Source organism: Sarcophilus harrisii, chromosome 3 (genome assembly GCF_902635505.1).
Source record: "Sarcophilus harrisii chromosome 3, mSarHar1.11, whole genome shotgun sequence".
NCBI lineage: Eukaryota > Metazoa > Chordata > Mammalia > Dasyuromorphia > Dasyuridae > Sarcophilus > Sarcophilus harrisii.
In genome coordinates this window covers 514373837-514397023 of record NC_045428.1, presented here as the reverse complement: position 1 = coordinate 514397023, position 23187 = coordinate 514373837, and the positions used below count along the sequence as shown (strand labels likewise).

At 38.5% G+C, this 23187-nt stretch overlaps 1 protein-coding gene across 1 annotated transcript; it reads right to left on the bottom strand.

Moving 5' to 3' along the window:
- Nucleotides 1-4532: 4532 nt before the first annotated feature.
- On the bottom strand, nt 4533-21107 carry PRSS23 (serine protease 23). Its single transcript, XM_012545300.3, has 2 exons — nt 20915-21107; nt 4533-7530 (listed from the first exon to the last, which is right to left on the bottom strand). The coding sequence occupies exons 1-2, from the start codon at nt 20926-20928 to the stop codon at nt 6399-6401; spliced, it is 1146 nt and encodes a 381-aa protein (XP_012400754.1). The 5' UTR covers nt 20929-21107; the 3' UTR covers nt 4533-6398.
- Between the last annotated feature and the right edge of the window lie 2080 nt (nt 21108-23187).

Below are 23187 nucleotides of genomic sequence, written 5' to 3'. Positions count from 1 at the left end.
ATTGGGATATTAATGAAAAGAATTAATGATGAAAGGACAGTATCAGAGGATTTTAGAAATCTTTTATGAAATTATATGAAATTTTGTGAGCAGAAATAGAACTACTAATATGATCTAAACATTATAGAAATTAATATAATGAAAATAATATTGTAGAAAAACAACTTTGTAAGATTTTAGAACTCTAAATAAAGAAATGTCTCCCCCAAGCAAGCTGAGTTTACCACAGGCTTTTATGTATGTCTCTATCATTTTTTCAAGAAGGACCAAGAATTGACAAGAGAAGAGATAAGGAATTTTATGCATGCTCTGTATTCATTCTGAATTCACATTGTAGTCATTCCTGAGCAAAGGGTCAGACCTGGAAAGACTAATTCTGTGACTTAAAACCCAGTGTTGGGAGGTAACTGATGTTCACTTCTCCGAGTTTAGAATGCTTTATACATGTATTTATCTCCTTTTCATCGGAAAGTAACCTACCCAGGATTTCACTTTCTCTTAGGTATATCAGGCTTAATAAGAAAGAATAATCCTTAGACCCAATATAAGTTACAAACTCATAGATGAGAAACAGAAATGAAGTGATTTGCTTAAAATTAGTTAATAATTGTCAAAGTCAGGAATAGAATTTCCAGACCCTCTCCCCTACTTCACTTACTGTTTGTTCCATTGATTCATTCCACTTCTCAATGTGTGTGTGTGTGTGGGGAGAAGCAGGGTAGGTTTGAGCCAACTCCTCTGGATTCCAGATAGGTGATTGTTAAATGATTAGATTTATTGTTTTGTTGTTAAATTATTAGATTTATTGTTTTGTCTAGATTTTAGAAAGTGATGGATAGGATGGTAATTAATTCATGTTAAGCTTAGAAGTATATCCTGTATGCATCCCCACCAAGTTGTTAAACATTTACCAGCACACAATAACTGGGCATTTTTATTTTTAATTTGAATATCTTCTAAATTGTATTGATGCCAATTTTCTGGGTATAAGATTGTTTTGATTTGGAGTAATCTTTCATATGGTTGTTAAGTTTGCAATTTTTCTTCTGAGACCTCTTTGTTCATGTTATTGATAAATAAAATAAAGAGCTAGCATTTGTGTAGTGATTTAAGGTTTGCAAAATGTTTTATAAATGTTATCTCATTTGATTCTTAAAACAGCCTTACAAGGCAAATGTTATTGTTCTTCTCCTTTTACAGAAATGGAAATTAAAACAAATAGAGGTTAAGTTTCTAGAGTCTCACTTCTAGGATCTAGATAGCATTTGAACACAGATCTTTCTGACCCTAGGACTAGGATTTTGAATGCCAAATAGAACGTTTTGTATTTGCTCTTGGAAGCCACTAGAGTTGAGAGAGAGAGAGAGAGAGAGAGAGAGAGAGAGAGAGAGAGAGAGAGGAAGGGAGGGACAGACACACATATACAGAGACAGAGACATAGAGAAGAGAAACAAAGATACGGAGGGAAAGATACAGAGACAGAGAGACAGATAAACAGAAGGGGAGAGAAAAGAAAGACAGAGAGAGCAAAAGGGGAGAAGAGAGACAGACAGACACAGAGACAGTGGCAGAGACACAGAGAGAGGGAAATTCAGAGACAGAGATAGAAGAGAGAGACACAGAGAGAGAGCAAAAGGAGAGAGAGAGAGAGAGAGAGAGAGAGAGAGAGAGAGAGGAAAGAGAGAGAGAGAGGAAAAGAGAGAGAGGAAAGAGAGAGAGAGAGAGAAAGAGAGAGAGAGAGAGAGGAAAGAGAGAGAGAGAGAGAAGAGAGAGAGAGAGAGAGAGAGAGAGAGAGAGAGAGAGAGAGAGAGAGAGAGAGAGAGAGGAAGGGAGGGGGGAGGGAGAGGGAAGGAAAAAGAGAGAGAGCTGATTGAATCTGTGTTTTAGGACAATCACTTTAGTGTATGAAAAGAGGATGGATTGGTGTGAGAAGAGACCCACTAGCAGGCTACTACAGTAATTCAGGCATGATGAGGGTCTGCACCAAAATGAGTCAGTATTAGGAGACATAATGGGGTGTATTTGAGAGATGTTATAAAAATGAAATTGACAGGTCTTGGCAATAGTTTGAATATGAGAGTGGTGGGAGAAACATGAGAGATAGTGAATAATTTAGTATGACTCCTAGATTGAGAGCCTGAGGGACTAAGAGGGGCTATTGTTGCCCTTTGCAGTAATAGGGAAGGTAGGAAGGAACAGAATTTTGCGTAAAGATAATAAATTCTATTTTGGACATATTGAGTTTAAGATGTCTCCTGGGTCTCTAATTTAAGATATCTGAAAGACAGTTAGAGATACAATATTGGAAGTCAGCAGAAAGTTTGGGACAGGAAAGGTAGATCTGAGAATCATTAGCATAGACAGGGCAATTAAATCCATGAGAGCAAATGGAATCACCAAGTGAAGTAGTATATATAGAGAAAAGAGCCCAGCATAGAAACTCAGGGATACTTATATATAGCGGGATGTGATTTGGAGGAAGATCCATCCAAGGAGACAGAGAAGGAGCAATCAGATAGGCAGGAGGGAAATCAATAGAGCTGGGTTTCAAAAACACACAGAGGACAGTATCAAAGAGGAGAAAGTGGTCAACAGTATCACAAACTGGAAAAGTCAAGAAAAATGAGTACTGAGAAAAGGCCATTGAATCTGGCAATTAAGGGGTCATCACTAATTTTCCAGAGAGCAGTTTCAGTAGAATGATATGATGGGAAGCTAGATTGTAAGGGATCAAGAAAAGAGTGAAAGGAGAGGAAGTGGAGGCACTTACTATATGTAGATGGTTTTTTAGAGAAGTTTAGTTACAAAAGGCAAAAGAGATATAGGATGATAATTAACAAGGATAGAAGGATGAAATTAGGATTTTTTTAAGGATAGAGGAGAAATGGACATGTTCATAGGCAGTAGGAAATGAGCCAGTAGAAATGAAGAGATTGAAAATAAATGAAAGAGTAGGGATGACAGAGGGGGCAATCTGTTGAAGGAGATGGAATGGGATCATTTAACAAATAGAAAGGTTAGTTTTGGTAAGGAGAAAGGCTATTTAATTATGTGAAACAGGGGTGGAATGTGGCAGAAAGCATCTGAGTGATAAAAGATAAGGGACATGAGGGAGTTCATGGTGAATGACCTCATCATTTTCCTGTAAAATATGAAGCAAGGTTCTTAGCTGAGAGTATTGGGGAGGGAGAATAATGGGAAAGTTTAAGAAGGGCTGAAAAAGTTTGAAAAAGTCATTGTGAAGAGTGGGATATTAAATTGATGAGAGACATATATTAGGATTTCTTAACAGTAATGAGGGCCCAGTTGAGGTTATAGAACAAATTTGTGGTGGTTCCACTCAGAACAATAGTATGATTTTTCTCTATCAATGAGTAGTTATTGTAATTCCCTTCTCTCAATCAGTGAATTGAGGAGAAAGAGTGAAGGTGCAGCCAATACTGCAAAGAGTGACCAGGAAGGATAGGTCTTTAGGGAAGGCGATTTTCAGGAAGAACTATTAGATGGAAGGAGAGGGAAAGGAATATCTTCAATGAAGGGAAGTTTGTTGTTAATGAAATAGGCATTCCAGAAGGCACAGTGGAAAGGCTAAGTGGAGTTAGAATAAAACTTTGGGGTTGAAGGGTTGAGGGAGATGGGAATGAGGAATTGGATGGGGTAGAAAATGGGATTTGAATGATGATCTACAGGAGTTTGGAATCACTGGGATATGAAGGATATGATCAAAGATGAAAATGTGTATCATTGCATGGAGGATACCACTCTTTTATCCTTAAAGGACAGGTGCAACTAGATGCTTTTTTATTGCCATTGAAAATATTTAAAACTAACATTACTTTTCAGATTTATCTTAAAAACCTATAACCTAATTATATTAAACACAGCATTAGGACTATAGACTCATATATTTAGAGCTGTAAGAGACCTCAAAAAACTTCTAATCTAACACCCTTTTCTTATAGGGGAAGAAACAAAAAGTTATATAGGTTAACTATGTCCAAGGTCACACATGCAGCTGAGATTCAAATCCAGGTCCCCTGACTGCAAGTCTCACATTTCCCTTTCTATATCACACTACCTCCTGAATGTCCCCATTTCATAGTAAATTCACTGCATCCTAAAAATTGATTATTAGTTTTGACTTATTGCATTAGCTGAGAGGTTTCTATTTTGAAAGAAGGTGAAATTAATGTATATAGCATTTCATAAAAGGAGACTCTCTTTATAATAGTAGGGTTAGGCTGAATATGGAATGATTTTCTTGACCAAGTGCAAAGGTATCCTCAGTAATACAGGCTTGAGTTTAAAATTGTGCGGGGACCCCAGAGGGCTTAGAGACTATGCTAATCTTTATTACACAAATTATGTCTCTGGCATCCTATCTGAGAAAGTGTTGTTTCACTGGAATTTTCAGGGCCTTTGGTAGGCACAGGGTATTAGTTTAGTTATTGACTACAGATTTGGCTTCCTGGAAAGAAAGAAAGAAAAAAGAAGGCAGGAGGGAAAAGAAAGAAAAAGGAATAATGAGAATATCTGTGACAACAGTGATATATTTGAACATGCTCACAAATAAGTAACAATAAAACACATTGGAATGATACCCTGAGGGGCAACTAGAATGACTATTGGCATTTAACTCCTTAGATTTTTCTTTCTTCACTGCTATACATTCATGAACTGTTCAAGTGATAGCTGTGGAAGCTGAGAGTCAAAAAATGTAAATAAAAAACAAGAAATCAAAGTCTCTCAATTACATATAGTGATTAATTATATTTTAAAGCATTAGTCATTCATTTACCTGCTCCACCTTGGATTCCCTCATTTAAAAAAGAAAACAAAACAAAAAAAATTGTATGTGATATGGTTCATATCCCAGGGCATCCTGATAATAGAGACCCTTTTAGAGCTAGATTAAAAGTCCTGTTGTGTGTGCTTCCTTAATGCAAAGGTTTTCACCAAAAACGTCACCAAAGAATACTGAGTAGACAAGTTAAACTCATACATTCCCTAAGAAGCATAGAAACTTCTCTAAGAAGGATAATTTTTGTTTGGTAAGTCAATTTACTCAAACAATACATCATTTTGGTTCCATAGTTTGTTTAGCATCATTCCCATTTTTTTCTTGGCATTTAATTAACTTTGAATAATTCTAATCAAAAGAGGTGATACATTTTGGATTATTATCTTGTTGCAGGAGGGGATTGTAGAGGGAAAGAATAAGTAATTCTTTCTTTGCCTAGTGACTATCAACTGGGAACCAATGGTAGTTTAGGCTAAATATGTCAGGCCCATTGCTATTATTCTAGTTAAAATCCAGTGAAGTGGCAAGAACTGAATAAAGTGATACAAATACACCTTTGCCTACTCTGGGGTAACTGGAAGGTGAGCAATGTCATTTATAATACTGGTATGGTATTTAGGAAGGAACCAGGTCTAAACTAAAGAGAAGTCTAAGAGAGGACCTAAGTTCAAGTCTTGCCTAAGTCAAGAATTTACTTGTATGATTTTGGTCAAATTGCTTAATTTTCTTGGGCCTCAGTTTCCTCACTTGTAAAGTGAGGGGTTTTGGAAAAAAATCAGATGGCCCTTGAGATCCCTTCTAAGTTCTAAATTTATGATTTTGTGATCCAAGTTTTTATTAAATTATATTAAAATGTATGTATTAATACTGTAGATAAACATTTTTTTTGGCTTTTTCATTCTTTTAAGGACTAATAAAAAAGAATGCTTCGAGTTCATTATACCATCACACATCTTCCTCTAGTCCTTGAACTCATTAGGGAGTCTGAGAATGAGCTGGTTTCATTAAAGAACTGGACCTAACATGTTTCCAATGACATAATGTAGGAAATTTACACCCTTGAATGAATTTATACCTCCTTTGTGCTATGTATTTAATATAAACTAATGAAATCCTGATTGGATAAAACCCAAAGTCCTTGGAAATTTTTAAGATTAAATTAACACACGAACAACAACAAAAAACCCCAACCCTATGCCTTTATTTCTATCAAAAGATATGTCTTTGAATTGCTCACATGATGTGATGCATGAGTTATCTTTCAAATAGCCATTTTGTAATTTTAGGAATTTAAAAGAAACACTACAATACACACTCTAGGCAAACACATGTACATATACAGACATATACATAGATAATCACACTGATATCACATAGTCAGCCACACCCATCCATGCACATACAAACATACATTCTCTCTCTCTCTCTCTCTCTCTCTCTTGCTCTCACTCATTCTTCTCTCGCTCTCTTGCTCTTGCTCTTTCTGTGTGTCTCTCTTTCTCTCTCTCACTCACTTTCTTTCTAATGACAAAGTCTGGCCTTTCCTAAAATAAGTACAATGAAGACCTTTAAGTGCTGCTGGGGAGAAACATTCTTCTCACCCCTCCCTACAATCCACATAGTTTCCTTTAATCCAATAGCAAATCTGTGCGTATTTTAGGGGGGTGATGCGAACGGCCACATTGAAATCCTGTGGCGAGCCATTCATGTCCACCCACTGGTGTCCTGAAAAGATCCCAATAATTTTGCGCTCCCATTTCTGCTGCTGTCTTTTCCACATCCTCACATACACTCCTGACCCACTAGCCCCGGGCTGGGCATCACACTGCTGGTAGAGGAGGTCATATGTCTCATCTTTGACATCACAGAAGCGATACACCAGATTTCCTGGCCGATCATTGTCATAGCCAGAGAAGTGGATTCGGCCCCCAGGCAGGTGCTTGGCAGGAGGGCTCACTCCAATCTTCATGAATTTTCTCTTATGGGGTTTTTTAAGCTCTAAAAGAGCATAGTCATAATCCATCCCGATGTCGTTAGCATTGCCTTTGATCCAACCTTTGGGTACATGGGTGCGCTTAACTCGAATCCACTGAAATTTCATCTTGTCAGGGATGGCTGAGCTGGAGGTATTGGTGGCCCGACTGCTGTCTTTCACTTTGGGCTTCAGGAAGCCCACTCGAAGTTTCTGGGCCCCCTTCACATAGGTTTTGCCATCATGGACGCAGTGGGCAGCAGTGAGGACATGTTTCTCAGCTACCAGGGTGCCAGTGCAGCCAGTTGACAGCTTCACAGAAGTTGAGAATGGATAGTTCAGCAAGAAATCCTTTCCAAAGATGCTGAATCTGCTGTCATAACCATAAATCTGTCTCTTCATCCGAGATCGGCCCCTGGACTCTGTCTCACTTCGCTGGACATAGATACCAACTTCTGTCTCTGTGAGGCTGCCATTGGCGTACAGTGTTTCATAAGACAAGTATTGCTTGACTTCTTCATATGTTGGCAGAGGTGAAACCTTGTGGCACTGGGGTCCGCAGGGAGATGACACTTCCAATTTGGCTTCAGCAACAAACTCTGGCTTGTCTAAATTGTGGGTGGACTGGGGCAAGATGATGGGGACTCGGTAAGCCGGCCAAGTAGGCTTCCAGTGAACACTGTAAGGGATTACCTCTTTGATGGCACAGAGAAGGAAGAGGAGGAGTATTGGAATGATGGCCATGCTGAGCACTGCTCTGTGGAGACAGACAAAAAGGGAGGCTATTAAGGAAAGTGGTTCCAAATTTATTCATTGCTTAAAGATCCAAGCAACATGCTTTACATCATTTATAAAGCCTTTTTAAAAATCCCTACTCTGGGATCAAGGTGCAGAGAGAAGGCATTAGATAATTCTGTCATTTAACAATTCAAGGACTTGACCTTGGAAACGTTCATAGAGCTAGTTTCCAAAGCTGAAATGGAAATTTCTTTTTTTATGTTTCAGATGCTACTGATGACTTACTGCAGCAGGATTCCCTGAAAACATCTCTTCGCCCCTTAGTGAACTTTGTATCTTGTCTCAGATCTCACATAATTAATTCTAAGAGGCTTCTGTGTACTGCATGTGAGATCTTCTCTCCCTTTTCCAAGGCCATGTAATTCATTCTTTCAACAAACTTGGAAAGTACCTATCACGTTCTAGTGCCGGGCCAAGCAATGGGAGTATAAAATGCAATACAAAGTGACTCTGTTCTCACAGAACCTATAATTTAATGCACTGGAGCAAAGGAAATGCACACAAGTAACTTTAATGTGAGACAGAGCATGACAGTATACAGGAAAAATTCTGTCATTGTACTATGAGAAACCTGAGAACAAGATCATTTCTGCTGTGGGTAGTGGAAAGCATGCTATTCAGGGGAAGCATCATGGAGGAGAGATTAGCTGTCAGGGGCTAAGAAAGGAAGGAGTTGGGGGCATAGTGGAAAGGCCATGGGACTGGCAACTTGAAGACCTGGGCCTGACTCCAGGCTCCACTACATTGTGAATTAAGACTAGCAACAAAATCTTTGGATCTCAGTTTCCTCATCTTGTACTAGATTACTTCTTACATCCCAATCAGCCCTAAACCCTAAGATCTTGTTTCTCTCTACAATTCACTCTCTTCCCTCCATGAAATAAATATCAATTGCCTTAGCTAAAGCCAGTTTCTTAAACTGCGGCTCAGTTCAGCCCTATGGGATAACTATGACATAACTGAATGTGAAGGATGCAAAATTATGATCTATTATCAGTAAGAGTTTGATTTGTATATCTACATACCTGGGGTAAAATAAAAATTTCTTGGATGAAAAAGGGTCATGAGTAGAAAAACTTTAAGAAGCTCTGGCCTAGAGAACAAATTCCCTACTGTAATGTAAGGAGCCTGTACCTGAAATGCATGTCCTCTTCATCTCAATTTGTTGAAATCCTTTGGGAAATCCAAAGAAATTCCATCTCCATGACTTTAAGTTGGTGATCTCCCTATGACTGAAATATTCTCTTTCCTTCCTTTCTACTCTGGGAATCTTTTATTTCTTTTAAGATTCAGCTCAAGTAGCAGTAGAGAACTCTGGGGGCTTCCTTTTCAAGGCCCCACTCAGATGCCAGCTTTTGCATACTTAATGTATTTTCTCTTTCTCACTTCCAACTTAATGCCCTAAGTCTGGATTTCTTCTTTGTCTTTGTATTTCTTTCTGTCGTATTCTTACTTAAGTGCATATTGTATCCGTTCTCTCTCTCTTCCTTTTCTATTAGATAATAATCTAATTATTCTGATATCTACACTACTCTGATACTGATAGTACATAAAAGGTATTTTGCAGATGCTTGTTGAATTGAATTATTTAGAAAACATTTCTTATTCCCTTGAAATCTTGAGATTGGGATAAGAAAATTCCAGGGTGTGGAGTTTTGGCAAATAAATTAAAAGTGGTCAGGATTGGCGGGGGAGGGCGGTGCAAAATGGGGCAACAAAGGTAATAAAGCCCCTTCAGATGGACTCATTTATGGAAGCATTCACCAGATATTTCCCCTGGAAGTTTCTTTCTGCAGGGACTCCTGGAAAACTATGAAGAGGATACATGGCAGAGTAGCCTATAATGGTATTAACAAGTCTATAGTTTTCTCAGATTAAATTTTATGACTTATTGGTTAAGGGCTCTGGCCTTAGGGTTTCTGAACAATTTTGATGGCAATATCTGCTTCTCTAGGGAAGAATTATCATAGAATAAAGAGGTAAGTTGTAGAGAAAGAGAATTGTAAATGGTCTATTTGTTCAGATTCCCTCTGTAGGGGATTCCATTTATGGGAGTAATCATTCTTGAAGGGGCAGCTAGGTGGCACAGTGGATAGAGCACCTGTCCTGAAATTAGGTGAACCTGGGGTTCAAATGTGACTTCAGACACTTAATACTTCCTAGCTGCATGATTCTGGGCAAGTCACTTAACCCCAATTGCTTCAGCAAAATAAATAAATAAAAATAATTCTTGAAATGGGAACTTCATTTTTGTCCAGTTACAGTGATCAATGATTTCATAAATGCCAAAGCTAAAGGCTTTTCCCTCAATCTTCATCCTCCTCATTGTCTCTAAAACATTTGATGTGGATGACTATCTTCTTCTCTGGAATATTCTCTCCTCTCTAGATTTTTGTGACACTGCTCTCTTGATACTTCTATCTTTGTGACTACTGGATCATCACCCATATTACACTGTGTCCTGGATTCTGATCTTCTCTCTCTATTTTCTTTCTTGGTGATCTTTTCAGCTCCCAGGTTAAATAAATATGTCTATATTGATGATAATAATAATAATAAATCTTTTCTGAGACTTGAGGCTGCAACTTCAACTGTCTCAGATATGCAATGGATATCTCAGACTAAGCAGATCCAAGTCAGAACTCATCATCTTTCCCTGTAAACTACCTCTCAACCATCTTTATTATTTTGACAAAACCATCATTCTTCCAGTTACCCATGTTTTCAACCTCATTGTCATCCTTGACTCTTAGTCAATCATTTGCCAAATTTTATCATTTCTACTTATACTTAGGATAGTTAGTTGGTATAGTGAATTGAGCTCCAGGTCCAAAGACAAGAAGCCTTGAGTTCAAATGTGACCTTGGATACTTTCTAGCTATGTGACCCTGGGCAAGACACTTAAAATTCTGTTTGTCTCAATTTCATCATCCATCCAATGGAGATAATAATAGTACCTACACTAAACAAAATACCTGACACATAGTGAGACATAAATGTTAGCTGACTGTTATTATTATATCATCTCTCATATATGTTCCCTCACATAGCCAGTATTCCAAGTTAATTATCCTCATGACTTCTCAAGACTATTGAAATATCCTCCTAATTGACCTTCCTGACTCTTGTCTCTCTTTAATCCAATACCTGCTTGGCAAAATTACCCAAATGATTTTCCTAAAGTGCAAGTCTAACTATGTCACTCCCCTATTCACTAAAATCAATGACTACCTATTACTTACAGGGTCAAATATATACTTTTTTGTGTAACATTTAAAGTTCTTCAAAACCTTGCCCCAAATTAACTTTCCAGTCTTATGAAACGTGGAATTTCCTAAAATTTCCTAATTCCTCATTTCTGCCTTTACAATCCCAAGAGTCATTTTAAATGATACTTTCTACATAAAGCCTTTACTGATACCAATAACTGATACTCCATTATCTTGTATCTGCTTTATCTATACACACACACACACACACAGAGTCTTCTCTGGCTAAATTTTAAACTTCTTAAAGGTAGAATGGTTTCTTTTTTGTCTTTGTGTTCTCAAGATCAAGCTGGTAAATAGCAGATTCTGTACAAATGATCCAATATTCAAGGAGGAATTGTTGTCTTTCATTCTTGAAGAGGACCAATGACATCATGAGAATGATATCCTGACTTTCAGGTGAAGTGGATTTAAATGAGGCAAAGCTATAACCAATGACAAATAAATCAAAAATCCACCAAAGGCTAAAAAGGATAATTTAGGTCCTTGTTACCTGGAAATTTCTCCTATCATATCCAATTTTACCCTGGAAGTTTTTAAAAGGTCATAAAAGTCCATAAATAAAAGTGACAAAGAAAGCTGAATTGGGAAGATGTTTGAAAAAACCTATGCTAAAAACTTTTGTTGTTGTTTAATCGTGTCTTCATGACTCCACTTAGGGTTTTCTTGACCAAAATGCTGGAGTGGTTTGACATTTCTTTCTCCAGCTCATTATACACATGAGGAAACTGAGGTAAATGGGATTAAGTGACTTGTCCAGAATCACATAGCCAATAAGTGAGGTCAGATTTGAACTCAGAGCTCCCTGACTCCAGGCTTGGGGTTCTATGCATTGCATCACCTAGCTGCCCAGTTGCCAAATACTAGTTTATAATAAAAATTAAAATAAAATTTTATTTTAATTAATTGATTAATTAATTAAAAATAAAATTTTAAAAATAAAATAAAAATAAAAAATAATAATAAAAATTATTTATATATATAGAGTGCTTTCCATATTACTTCCTTTATAGTTCTGTTATGTGGGTAGTGCAAGCATTATTATCTTGATTTTGCAGATGAAGCAACTGAGGAAAAAGAGAGCTCAAGTGACATACACAGTACCAGACAACTAGTAAATAGAAGAGATAAACTACAACTCAGGAGTTTTAAGAAGTCCACAGTTCTTTCTACTATGCACCTTTAACTCCATAATCTGGTGTTAAAGGATGTCATCTCATACTGATTAATTATAATCTGGTTAATTATCTTTCAGTGTATCTGTGTTCTTTTAATGTGTATGAGACAAAAACTCAGTTAGATTACATTCACCTTGTATTTGTTTTGTATATGTCTTATAATTATCTGGGAATATAGTATATTAATCCAGTAGAATATATACTCCCTGAGGGCAGGGACTTTCCCACTTTTGTTTTTGAAGTACCAATTCCCAACAGAAAGGATGTTAGAGCTGGAAGAGGTATTATGTCATCTAGTCCAATTTTCTCATTTTATGGCTGGGATAAATGAAGTGATTTGCTGAAGGTCACACAGTTTGTAAGTGGCAGATGCAGGATTCAAATGCAGACACCCTGACCCAGAGTCCAACATTTTTGTCACTGGACTGACCTGCTTCTCCAACTTCTCTTAAAGTATTAACAAATGCTTACTGATTGACAATATCTTATCTTGTATTATTCAACCATCAATCGATGAAAAATACTTAAGTACCCACTTGGTACTAGTCAATAGGGATACAAATATGAAGTATGAAATCATTCCTACTTTCAAGGACCTTATTTTCCAACAGAGTTGAGAGATATGTATATGTGGGCATATGTATATGTATGTAACTGGCACCAGATGAATGTGCAGATTCTATAAACTCGTTCTGCTGCTGTAATTTGTATACATGTTACATGTATATACAAAATAAATACAGACAGATACAAAGCAGTTAAACATAAAATAGCTGTGAGGGAGAAAAACTAGCAGTTTTATGGGAATCCATCTGGAAATTTTCAAAAAAGGCTCTCCTTAGTATACTGTGGGCCTTCCACCATGAATATTGTCATGTACACAGGCTTCATCCCTGGCTTGCTACCTGACCAATTCACCTCCCCTTCAAGTCACCAAGTCTTTTATACCTCTCTTTTTTTTAAAAAATTATAACTTTTTATTGACAGAACCCATGCCTGGGTAATTTTTTACAACATTATCCCTTGCACTCACTTCTGTTCCAACTTTTCCCTTCCCTCCCTCTACCCCTTCTCCTAGATGGCAAGCAGTCCCATACATGTTAAATATGTCACAGTATATCCTAGATACAATATGTGTGTGCAGAACTGAACAGTTCTCTTGTTGCACAGGAAGAATTAGATTCAGAAGGTAAAAATAACCTGGGAAGAAAAACAAAAATGCAAACAGTTTACATTCATTTTCCAGTGTTCTTTCTTTGGGTGTAGCTGCTTTTGTCCATCATTAATCAATTGAAACTGAGTTAGATCTTCTCTTTGTCGAAGAAATCCACTACCATCAGAATACATCCTCATACAGTATTGTTGTTGACGTATATAATGATCTCCTGGTTCTGCTCATTTCACTCAGCATCAGTTCATGTAAGTCTCTCCAAGCCTCTCTGTATTCCTCCTGCTGGTCATTTCTTACAGAACAATAGTATTCCATAACATTCATATACCACAATTTATTAAGCTATTCTCCAATTGATGGGCATCCATTCATTTTCCAGTTTCTATCCACTACAAAAAGGGTTGCCACAAACATTTTGGCACATACAGGTCCCTTACCCTTCTTTAGTATCTCTTTGGGATATAAGCCCAGTAGTAGCACTACTGGATCAAAGGGTATGTACAGTTTGATAAGTTTTGGGGCATAATTCCAGATTGCTCTCCAGAATGGTTGGATTCATTCACAACTCCACCAACAATGCATCAGTGTCCCAATTTTCCTGCATCCCCTCCAACATTCATCATTATTTTTTCCTATCATCTTAGTCATATTCATCTTTACTAACAATAGAAAAAAGAGGATGCTAAGCAAATTAATAGGTCGATATTGAACAAATGAAACCTCAGATCTTTTAAAAAGCTAATTATTTTCATGTTCTTTAAAAGCTCCAACTTATATATAAGAACCTAATTTAGAAATTTTTCATATTTGCAACTAGAAATTGCAAATTTATTATACCTATTTCTTATATGTCAACTCTGGTGGGTTGGATTGATTTCTTGTTGAAACACACAACTGGTAACACATTTTCCACTAGTTCCTGTCACCATATGAATATGAAAATGATTAAATTGCATTTCTTGAGGAATAGGAATTCAGACTTTCTCCAATTTCAGATTTCTTCTATATCTGTGAGACCATGGATAACTTGATTTACTTTTGGGATTCAATTTTTTCATTTGTAAAATAAAGAGGTTGGATTAGATACCCTACCTTTCCTGCTTAAAAATTTGAGTTCATGATGCTCGGTGAAATGAGCAGAACTAGGAGAGCATTATATGTGGCAATAAGAAGACTATACAATGATCAATTCTGATCAACATTGGGATGAGTCAAACCAGTTCCACTTGTGCAGTGATGCAGAAAGCCATCTACACCCAGAGATAGGACCATGGAAACAGAGTGTAGAACACAACATATCATTCTCACATTCTCTGTTGCTATTTGCTTGCATTTTGTTTTCTTTCTCAGTTTTTCTTTTTCTTCCTTCTTGATCTGATTTTTCTTGTGCAATAAGATAACTGTATAAATATGTATATGTATATTGGATCTAATATGTATTTCAACATATTTAACATGTATTGGACTACCTGCCAGCTAGGGGAGGAGGTGGGGGTAAGGAGGGGAAAATTTGGAACAAAAGTTTATGCAAGGATCAGTATTGGGAAAATTACCCATGCATATGCTTTGTAAATAAAAAGCTTTAATAAAAAATAAATAAAAAGATATAGTCAAAAAAATTTGAGTTCATATAAGAGATTTTCTTTGTGTATATGTTTCATTACTTTGCTTGTCTCCCTAACTTCTTAATGTGGAAACTCCCTCCACTAATACAGACTGATTAATCCCCCCATAATTTATAGTTTTGGAGAGTTGCCTGGGACAATATAGAGGTGAAGTCATATTTGTCCACAGTCACACAGCTAGTAGCTGAAGGAGTCAGGACTGGAATGAAAGCCTTTCTGACTGCAAAGTGCCCCTCTATTCATACTGCTTCTTAAATCACTCCATCATTCCCTCAAAGCTAAGACAGAGCATTATTAGTCCCAAATATAAGTTTTTAACTTGTCAAAGAGCAATAGATTTGATGTTTTCTCTTTTTAATATTTATGTTATTAGTTTTCTTAGCAGCTTTTCTCCTTCTCCGCGGCTCCCAACCAAGTTATCATTCAAGTTCTTTCTAGACTGTTCATTTCATCTCCCAACAAACCTCTCATAAATACCCTAGAACATCTCAGGGGTCGGTTTTGTACTTGACTTCCACACTCCTGGTTGATTATACAGTCACTTTGTTTACAAACATAGTCTGTCTTGCCCTTTGTAGCTTTGGATGATTTACTCAGCACTAACTCAGCAGGGTTATGGAGGGTGGAGGCAGCAGGGAAAAGGAAAGTTTATATTGTTAACAGATCCTACACTGCGTGTGATCTGGCTTCCTCAATTCATCCACAAAAACTGCAGATTTCATCCAGCAGAGGGCTGATTTCAGGAATGTGAATGGAAGGATGTGGAGGTTATGCTTAGAAATGCCTAAGAAAATGTCTTTTGGGGAAAATAATTTATCTGTCAGCTCTAGGATTTCACTAAAGTGATGCATCCCTGCCCCTAAAGGCCCTTGCAACACACTGAAACTCATTGTGACTAAAACACAACACACACACACACACACTCACTGTATCACTGTGATAGAAAGAGGGCTGAATTTGGAGTTAGACAACCTTTGCCACCTTTGAATCAACTAGAAGCTTGGTTTGGGGTCTTAATTTCCAGATATGTAAAATGAGAGAGCTGTTCTACATCGCTCCTGAAATCTGCTTTCCTTCAGGTACTCATGCACGCATTGTTATAATAGTAACAGCTCACATTTAAAGGCTGCCTTACAGTTTAACAAAACTCTCTTCTCATGGCACTCTATCAAGTAAGTATTCCCAGTATTTTATAGATAAGGAAACTAAGATTCAGATCATCCCCAGTTGTTAGTGCCCTTCCATCCGCACCACCTCTATCATTTTTTATTTATTTTGTATCTATCTTTACTTTCTGAATCTAGGGAGATCTGTTGGATCTTCTCGGTCAAATTTTGGCTTTTAGAAGGCAAGATTTGTGACTTTTGTCTTTATTTCCTTAGATTTGGCATGGAGCAGATATTTTTAAAGTTTGTTGATTGATTAGAAAGCTCAAAGAAGGGGACTGGATTCGTGATCTCCAAGATATAAGAGAGATCATCAGGTGAGCAAACTCTACGATTTTGAGTCTTAATTACCTACCACAGAGATTAATTGATTTATCCATAGTCAATTCAATGAGTAGTGTCAGAATGCTAAAATTAAAAAAAAAAAGTATTCTAATCCCATTGTTCCTAGACTAAGTCACCAGGGGGCAAATGAATATTGCTTTTATCTTAATTAACTATAAGTAAACCTACTTACAAAAGTTTAGGCTAATATAAAAGAAGTTTTAAACAGGATTGTAATCATTGCATTTCTAATTCCAGCATTGAAGGGGTCACTCAAGGGTTAAAGAGAATAAAAGAGAGACTAAAGAGATGCTCCTGAATGAATCATTTTATAGCAAAGGAAAGCAGGCTTTATAGAAAGAATGGTAATTTCTAAATCTTATGACCAATCTACCCAAGTTTTTGTAAAACTGTGGTCTGTGTGGTTTTCTTTCCAAATCCAAGATTTTGCCAGAAGTAGTTACTTGATATACATACACACATACACTTACATGTTTCTTGCTAAGTACTTTCATACAGTGCTTTATCGATAATGACAAAGGAGAAGCAAAATGGAAAATTTAGCTAAGCAAATATTTTCTCATTGCAATATCCTGTTTTATAGAAAATTTTACTTCCCTAGTTTTATAAATCAGACTCATTTAACATGTGTAACAGTGACAGCAAAACAGAACCATAGATCTAGAGGTAGAAGGAATCTTATAGGCAGAACCCCATTTCCTCATTATATGGAAAAGGAAACTGAGGTCTAGAGATTAAGTGTTCAAAGTCACCCAGATGCAGGCTTTGATGCCACAGCCTTGACTATAGAGCCAGCAATTATTCTACCACACAATTCTTTCCTTTTATATCTGCATTCAAAGAAGATCTGGGATTTTTGTAGATTGGGAAACCCCTTTCAGCTATTGCAATTCTCTATGACTTCATAAATACATTTTAGGGAATTGCCTAAGCCACACAAAGTTTAAGAGACTGCCCAGAGTATTACTGTACAGTGGGGATTAATTGGGACAGTAACCATAAGAGAACATTTAGGGAATATCAACTAGGATTATTCCCTTCTGTCTCTGCAATCTTATTCTCTCAGTATCCTGATGGGAACTTTTAAAAAAAGTCTAGTTAGTTTACTTGATTGAATTTGTAGTAAAAAAAAAAAAATGATAATGTTTCTTTGGAAACAACTTTTTTTTTTTTTTGGAAAAATTGGTTTTAAGTGACTAGGTTAGGATCACACAGCTAGTGAGTGTAAAGTGTCTGAGGGTGGATTTGAACTCAGGTCCTTCTGATAGACCAGTGTCCTATCCACTGACCATCGAACTGCCTCCAAAATAACTTCTTCAAACAATACACTCCAAATTGTACAATGACCAATTAATATATACAGATTCATAGGAGTCCAAATGATAACATCTGAGAGCAAACCTACTATAATATGGACTTCTTCTGTGCCAAATATAGGGATTAGCCTCCTTCCAATGACAAACAAGTACTGGAGAGAAAATTTAATGCTTAGCAAGAGTTTTCTAATTGTGCATCTTATAATGTGCTGTCACCACTGTAAAAACAGTAATTAATGAAAGATACAGTATAAAATTCTGTAAAGACAAATGTTGCGGTTATAGTTTGGAAAGATGAAGAAAGTTTTTCCATGGGGTCTGAGGCCAGGGGCATAGACCAGTTAGTTAAAAAGCAGGCTGATTCCAAAAGTAAATATCTGAAACTAACAAAAGCAGGGAGAGAGTCTTCTCATTTTCCCCAGTCAGAGAAGCTGCTAAGGAAAAACTGATCAAGCCAGGTAATGATTTAAAAGTAGCAGAGAGTCTTGCACAGGAGAACACAGAATTTTAATGAGATCATCACGTAAGAAAACAGCTCTCTATTTTCTCTACAACTTTGAGTCTTAATTGCCTGCTACAGAGATTAATTGATTTATCCATAGTCAATTCAATCAGTAGTGTCAGAACGCTAAAATTAAAAAAAAAAAAAAAAAAAAAAAAAACAAGTATTCTAATCCCACTGCTCCTAGAATAAGTCAGCAGGGGGCAAATGGACATTGTTTCCATTTTAATTAACCTTAGGTAGACTTACTTTTCCACTTATAAAAGTTTATGCTAACATAAAATAAGTTTTAAACAGGATTGTAATAATTGTATTTCTAAGTCCAGCATTGAAGCGGTCACTCAAGGGTTAAAGAGAATAAAAAAGAGACACTGAATGATTAAACAAAGTCTTCCTTCCTCTGTGCCAAAGAGCAGGCCCATTGGATGGCTCAAGTCTGAGGATCCATGAAAAAAACTAGAGATTGTAAAATTTGTTCACAGGTAAGAACTCAAGAAAATGTCTCCCAGGAGTCAAAGGAAGTTTTGCCTGGGCTCAGTCTGAAGCCTTTCATCCTTGGGGCATACAAAAATCAATGAGCTAGAAAACCTGACACCTACTAGTGGCCGACTGGATCCTGGCAGCAGCAGCTTGCTCGGACACACACTAATGGGCATTTTGGCACATACTCTAGGGAGGACAAAATGCATTCATATTCTGAATTGAACCGGATAAGCAGTGGAATGTTTCAAAAATGAGATATATAATTGTCCTCTTGCTTCTGAATTTGGGGAAGGAAAATAAAGTTTTTGTAAGCCATAAAAGATTGTATTAAGTTGTTACTGTTACTTCCTTTTATGGAAGATGCAATATAATTTCAAAGCTATAGTATATTTATAGTAGTTACAAATATGTTCACTCTCCTTCATAAGTTTCTTTTAGGTAATCCTCCTCCCCGTTCTCCCACCCAATATACTCTATTTTAAACTCACATTTCAAATATATTAGGTGAAGGGAAGGTCAATCATGTTACATATGGACAAATGTACACAAGTGCTACCCTAAGAAATATATATGATTGATATGAATTATGTGAACAGAAAGAATTTTGGCTACTGGTGAGTGTGACCTGGAAAAAGAAATGCAAATTCTTTCTTTTCCACCTAGTTATTCCTTACAAGTTAAAAATGAAGGTTAATCTGACATTGGTATATCTCCTTAAGAATTAAAAAGGCTCAGAGTTACTTTTGAGCTCTAGTATTCAGGGTACAGCAATCCCATATGTCAACATTACTCCTTTATGAGCAGGCGGACTTTTCACCAGCTGCCCTGGCTGTTTCTGAAATCTCAAGGGTGTCACCCAATGGGAAATAAAACAAACATGATTTTTATCAGCTGCTTTCTCTGGAGATAATCGACCAGAGTCTATTTGTATTTTTAAACAGTGCACTTCAGCGGGATGTCCAGCGCTTTTAAAGTCTCTCTCCACTGCCTCCCCTTTGCTCTCCTGCTTGCTTTCTATTTAAAAAGTTAACAACTCATAAGAAACGGTTACAGCTGAAAGAAAAATTTTCGCTTCCAGCAACTGTTGATAATATGTTGACAGGAGTTCTTGATACAGTTCTTTGCTAATTCCAGTCATCAATCCAACTCCAAAGGAAGGAAACTAAAGTCTCAACTATTCTTCTACCAGGGTGTGTTCACAAACTTGTGCCTGAGAGCTAAATGTTAATTTTCACTTACAGAGCCACAGCACTTTGTAAAAATAAATACTCACACACAGACGCGCCCCCTTTCCCAGACATAAATTCGAGAGAGGGACAAAATCAAGAAGGGAAAAGTGTGTTCTTGAAAGCATTCTCCACTTACACCTTGACTTCAATAGAGTTCCTTAATATCAGCTGCCTTTCTCAACTCGCTTGCAGAGGGATCATTCTCAGGATTATTTCCCAAACCCTTTTGCATATTTCACTGAATCCTAGACTGTTTGATCTGGAAGGGGACTCAGAGAAGGTCTACTTCAAAACTCCTCCCTCCATTTGACAGAAGAGGAAACTAAGGCTGTGTGTGTGCGTGCCATGCCTTGTCCAAGGTCACACAAGTTAGCGGCTGAGAAGCCTGAATCTCAGATATCCTTCCTGCCACCCATTCCAGAGCTCTTTCCACTGGACCACTCTGCCTCCGTTCAGGACAAGTTTCCACTTTATCCGTACAAAAAAAAAGTCCAAAAATCCCTCTCTTTGGATAAATGGTGAGAAATGGGATACTGTATATTCCCTTTTTAATCTCTCCGGAGCTATAGCAACTCCAGCTGCAGTCCTAGCAGCCCCTCCAGGCATGGGCCGAGCGGTGGGCGCACAGAGGCAGTGATGGGGTAGGATCCCAATTTGTCGTCAGATATCTGTTTGTGTGTGTCCATCAGTCTGTCTGCCCCCCTGCCCGTCAGTGAGTCAAGCTGCACTCACTGCCTTTCTTTGTCCGGTTTTCAGCCGCAGCTCAGTCGGGGAGCCCCCTAACTCCTTGGAACTGCCCCGCCCCACCCGGCCCCGGAGCAGGTCTGGGGCAATGGCCTTTCCCAAGCGGAGCGCAATCCCTGATGGAGGTTCCACTTCAAGAGGGCCTGGAACAAGGGAGGATAGAGCGCGGGGCCAGGCTGGAAAGTCCGGGAGGTGGGGGCAAGAGAGAGGAGTACAGTTCAGAAATTGCTCAGACCTGCCTGCCTGCTTGCCTGCCTGCCCCCTAGCCGGCTCGCAGCTTACCTCCCTTCTCCCTAAGGCCAAAAGCATACTCACCCGGTGCCTCGCATCCCTGCGCCCCGACCCAGCTTGGTGCGCCCGGGTGGACAGGCGCGCTCAGACAGGTGTGGGCACTGAAAGTGAATGGGTTGCTCCCATCTCTGCACCTCTCGGCGGCTAGTGGCAGTGAGGACGCGCGCTCGTTCGTGTGTGTGTGTGTGTGTGTGTGTGTGTGTGTGTACTCGCGTGTGCTGAGCAGGGGGTAGCTCAGCGTCCGCCGGGTTCCCTCCACCAACTCCTCCTCCTTCACCTCCCCCTTTCTTTTCTCCTCCCCTTCTTTACTCCTCCTCACCCTCCCCTTTTCCCCTCCTCTTTCCGCCTCCTCTTCCCCCTTCCTCCCCTTCCTTCTATTCCCCCCTTCTCTCTTCCTTTTTGTTTTTCCCGTTTCCCCAATTCCTCCCCTTTCCTCTCCTTCTTCTCCCATTCCTTTCCCCTTCTCTGTCTCCTTCCCCTCCCCCCATTCCACCTCCTTCTTCCCCCTCCTCTTTCCTTTTCTCTCGGACTGCCCTCCCTCTCAGTTCCTCGATGAAAGAGACTGAAATCGACCGCTGCGCGGCAGACCGAAGGTTGCTTCTGCTTGGGTGGCTTGGAGGAGTGAGGGCTCCGGGTGACCATACTTCCTTTGCAGGTGCCACCTGCTTTTGTTAAGCTTCTCACAATTCATTTACCCCCAACACCTACCCCCCTCCCCTCCCGCTCTTTTTCCGAGAGAACTTCGCCTCTTTCCCTCTCCAACGCACTCGAAACTTATTACCTAAACACACTGCTTGTGATCCTTCCTCTCTCCAACTTGTAAATAAATGGCTTTGCAACTCCTCTCTGTGATTGCTGATAATCTGCAGTGAGAGCAGCATGATCGCCACCACCCTCTCCTCACTGAATTCCTGCCCATCCTTTAAAACCTAACTCAAATGTCACCTCCTCCAGGAAGCCTTCTCAGACGATCCCATTGATAAGGGCCTTTCCCCTTCCGACCTCACCTTCGTTTTACTTTGCTCGAATGTCCCAAGCATAATTTTGTATTACGGTAATATATGTACAGCCGTGGCTTCCTGCTAGACTTCATTAATTTGGAAGCTTCTTGCAGGAAGGGGATGTTTTCATTTTTTGTCTTTATGTATTCAGAGATTAGTACTGTGCTTGGAACGTAACAAATGCTGATTAATAAATAGACTTAATTTGTAAACTTTTAGGCTCCATGGAAGAGACATTCAGTCTTAAAATCTGTATTTTACTTAGAACCTGGCATCTTGCTCCTAACAATCCTAACTAACCCATTCTGATTTCTAGTGACATTTTGATAAGTAGCAAGGTACTTGGTCAGACATTCTCTTTGGGGTAAATAAATACTTAATGAACACTTGTTGAATTTGTTGAATTAGGAGACCTCGAGTTCAAATCTCTGTTCTACCACTGTCATCTATTTGCTTTCCCCCCCCCTCACTTTATGGGTTTTAATTTCTTTATCTGTAAAATGAGGGATTTGGGACCAGTTGACCTCTGAAGTTCCACACACCTCCAATAGGATCCCATGATGCCCCATTACCTTCCAGACTGGAAATTTTGCTAATCTCTCTGTTTTGTTGCAGATTCCTCCTTTGAGTGCTTTATGCTGATTTTTAGTGGTTTTCCCCCCTGCTTAAAAAAAGTATAAACTTGAACTTACTAAAGAGCAAGATTCTCCTGTCATATTTTGTGGACTTAGAGTAGCTTAGGGCACATCTAAGTGAGCAGTAGTAGCACATGCAGACTTGCAAAGTTAAGTTCATAAATATTACAGTCTCCCTGTGTACCCTCTCCCCATTTATAGCACTTGTGTCATGTTTGGCCTCCTGTCTGCCTCCTGCTTTTCTTTAGTAACTTCAGGGTAGGCATTCCTGGGCCAATAGTATTTCTAACTCTTTATTCCCCACACCACAGCCAAACAAACTCAGGCTAAAATGAAAATCGAGGGAAATCATGAAGGAGAAAAGATACCACAAAACATGTAGCCTGAGAGAAATGTGTGATAGGGATAAGGTAAGGATTATAAGTTGCTTGTACATGTCAACTTTACCCCTCTGGCTGCCTTTTAGAGTCACTGGAAAAGTGTCAGAAGCTTGGAGATCACCAAGACAGGTCGAATGACTTATTCCATGAAAGGCTCTCCCTTTAGTGTTCTTACAAAAAAGAGAAAGGAGAAAGAATCTGAAACACTTATTCATACTAAGATATTAGTGACTGATAAGATATTCTTAGCAGTTACCAGCATGGGGAAAACACAAGGGTTC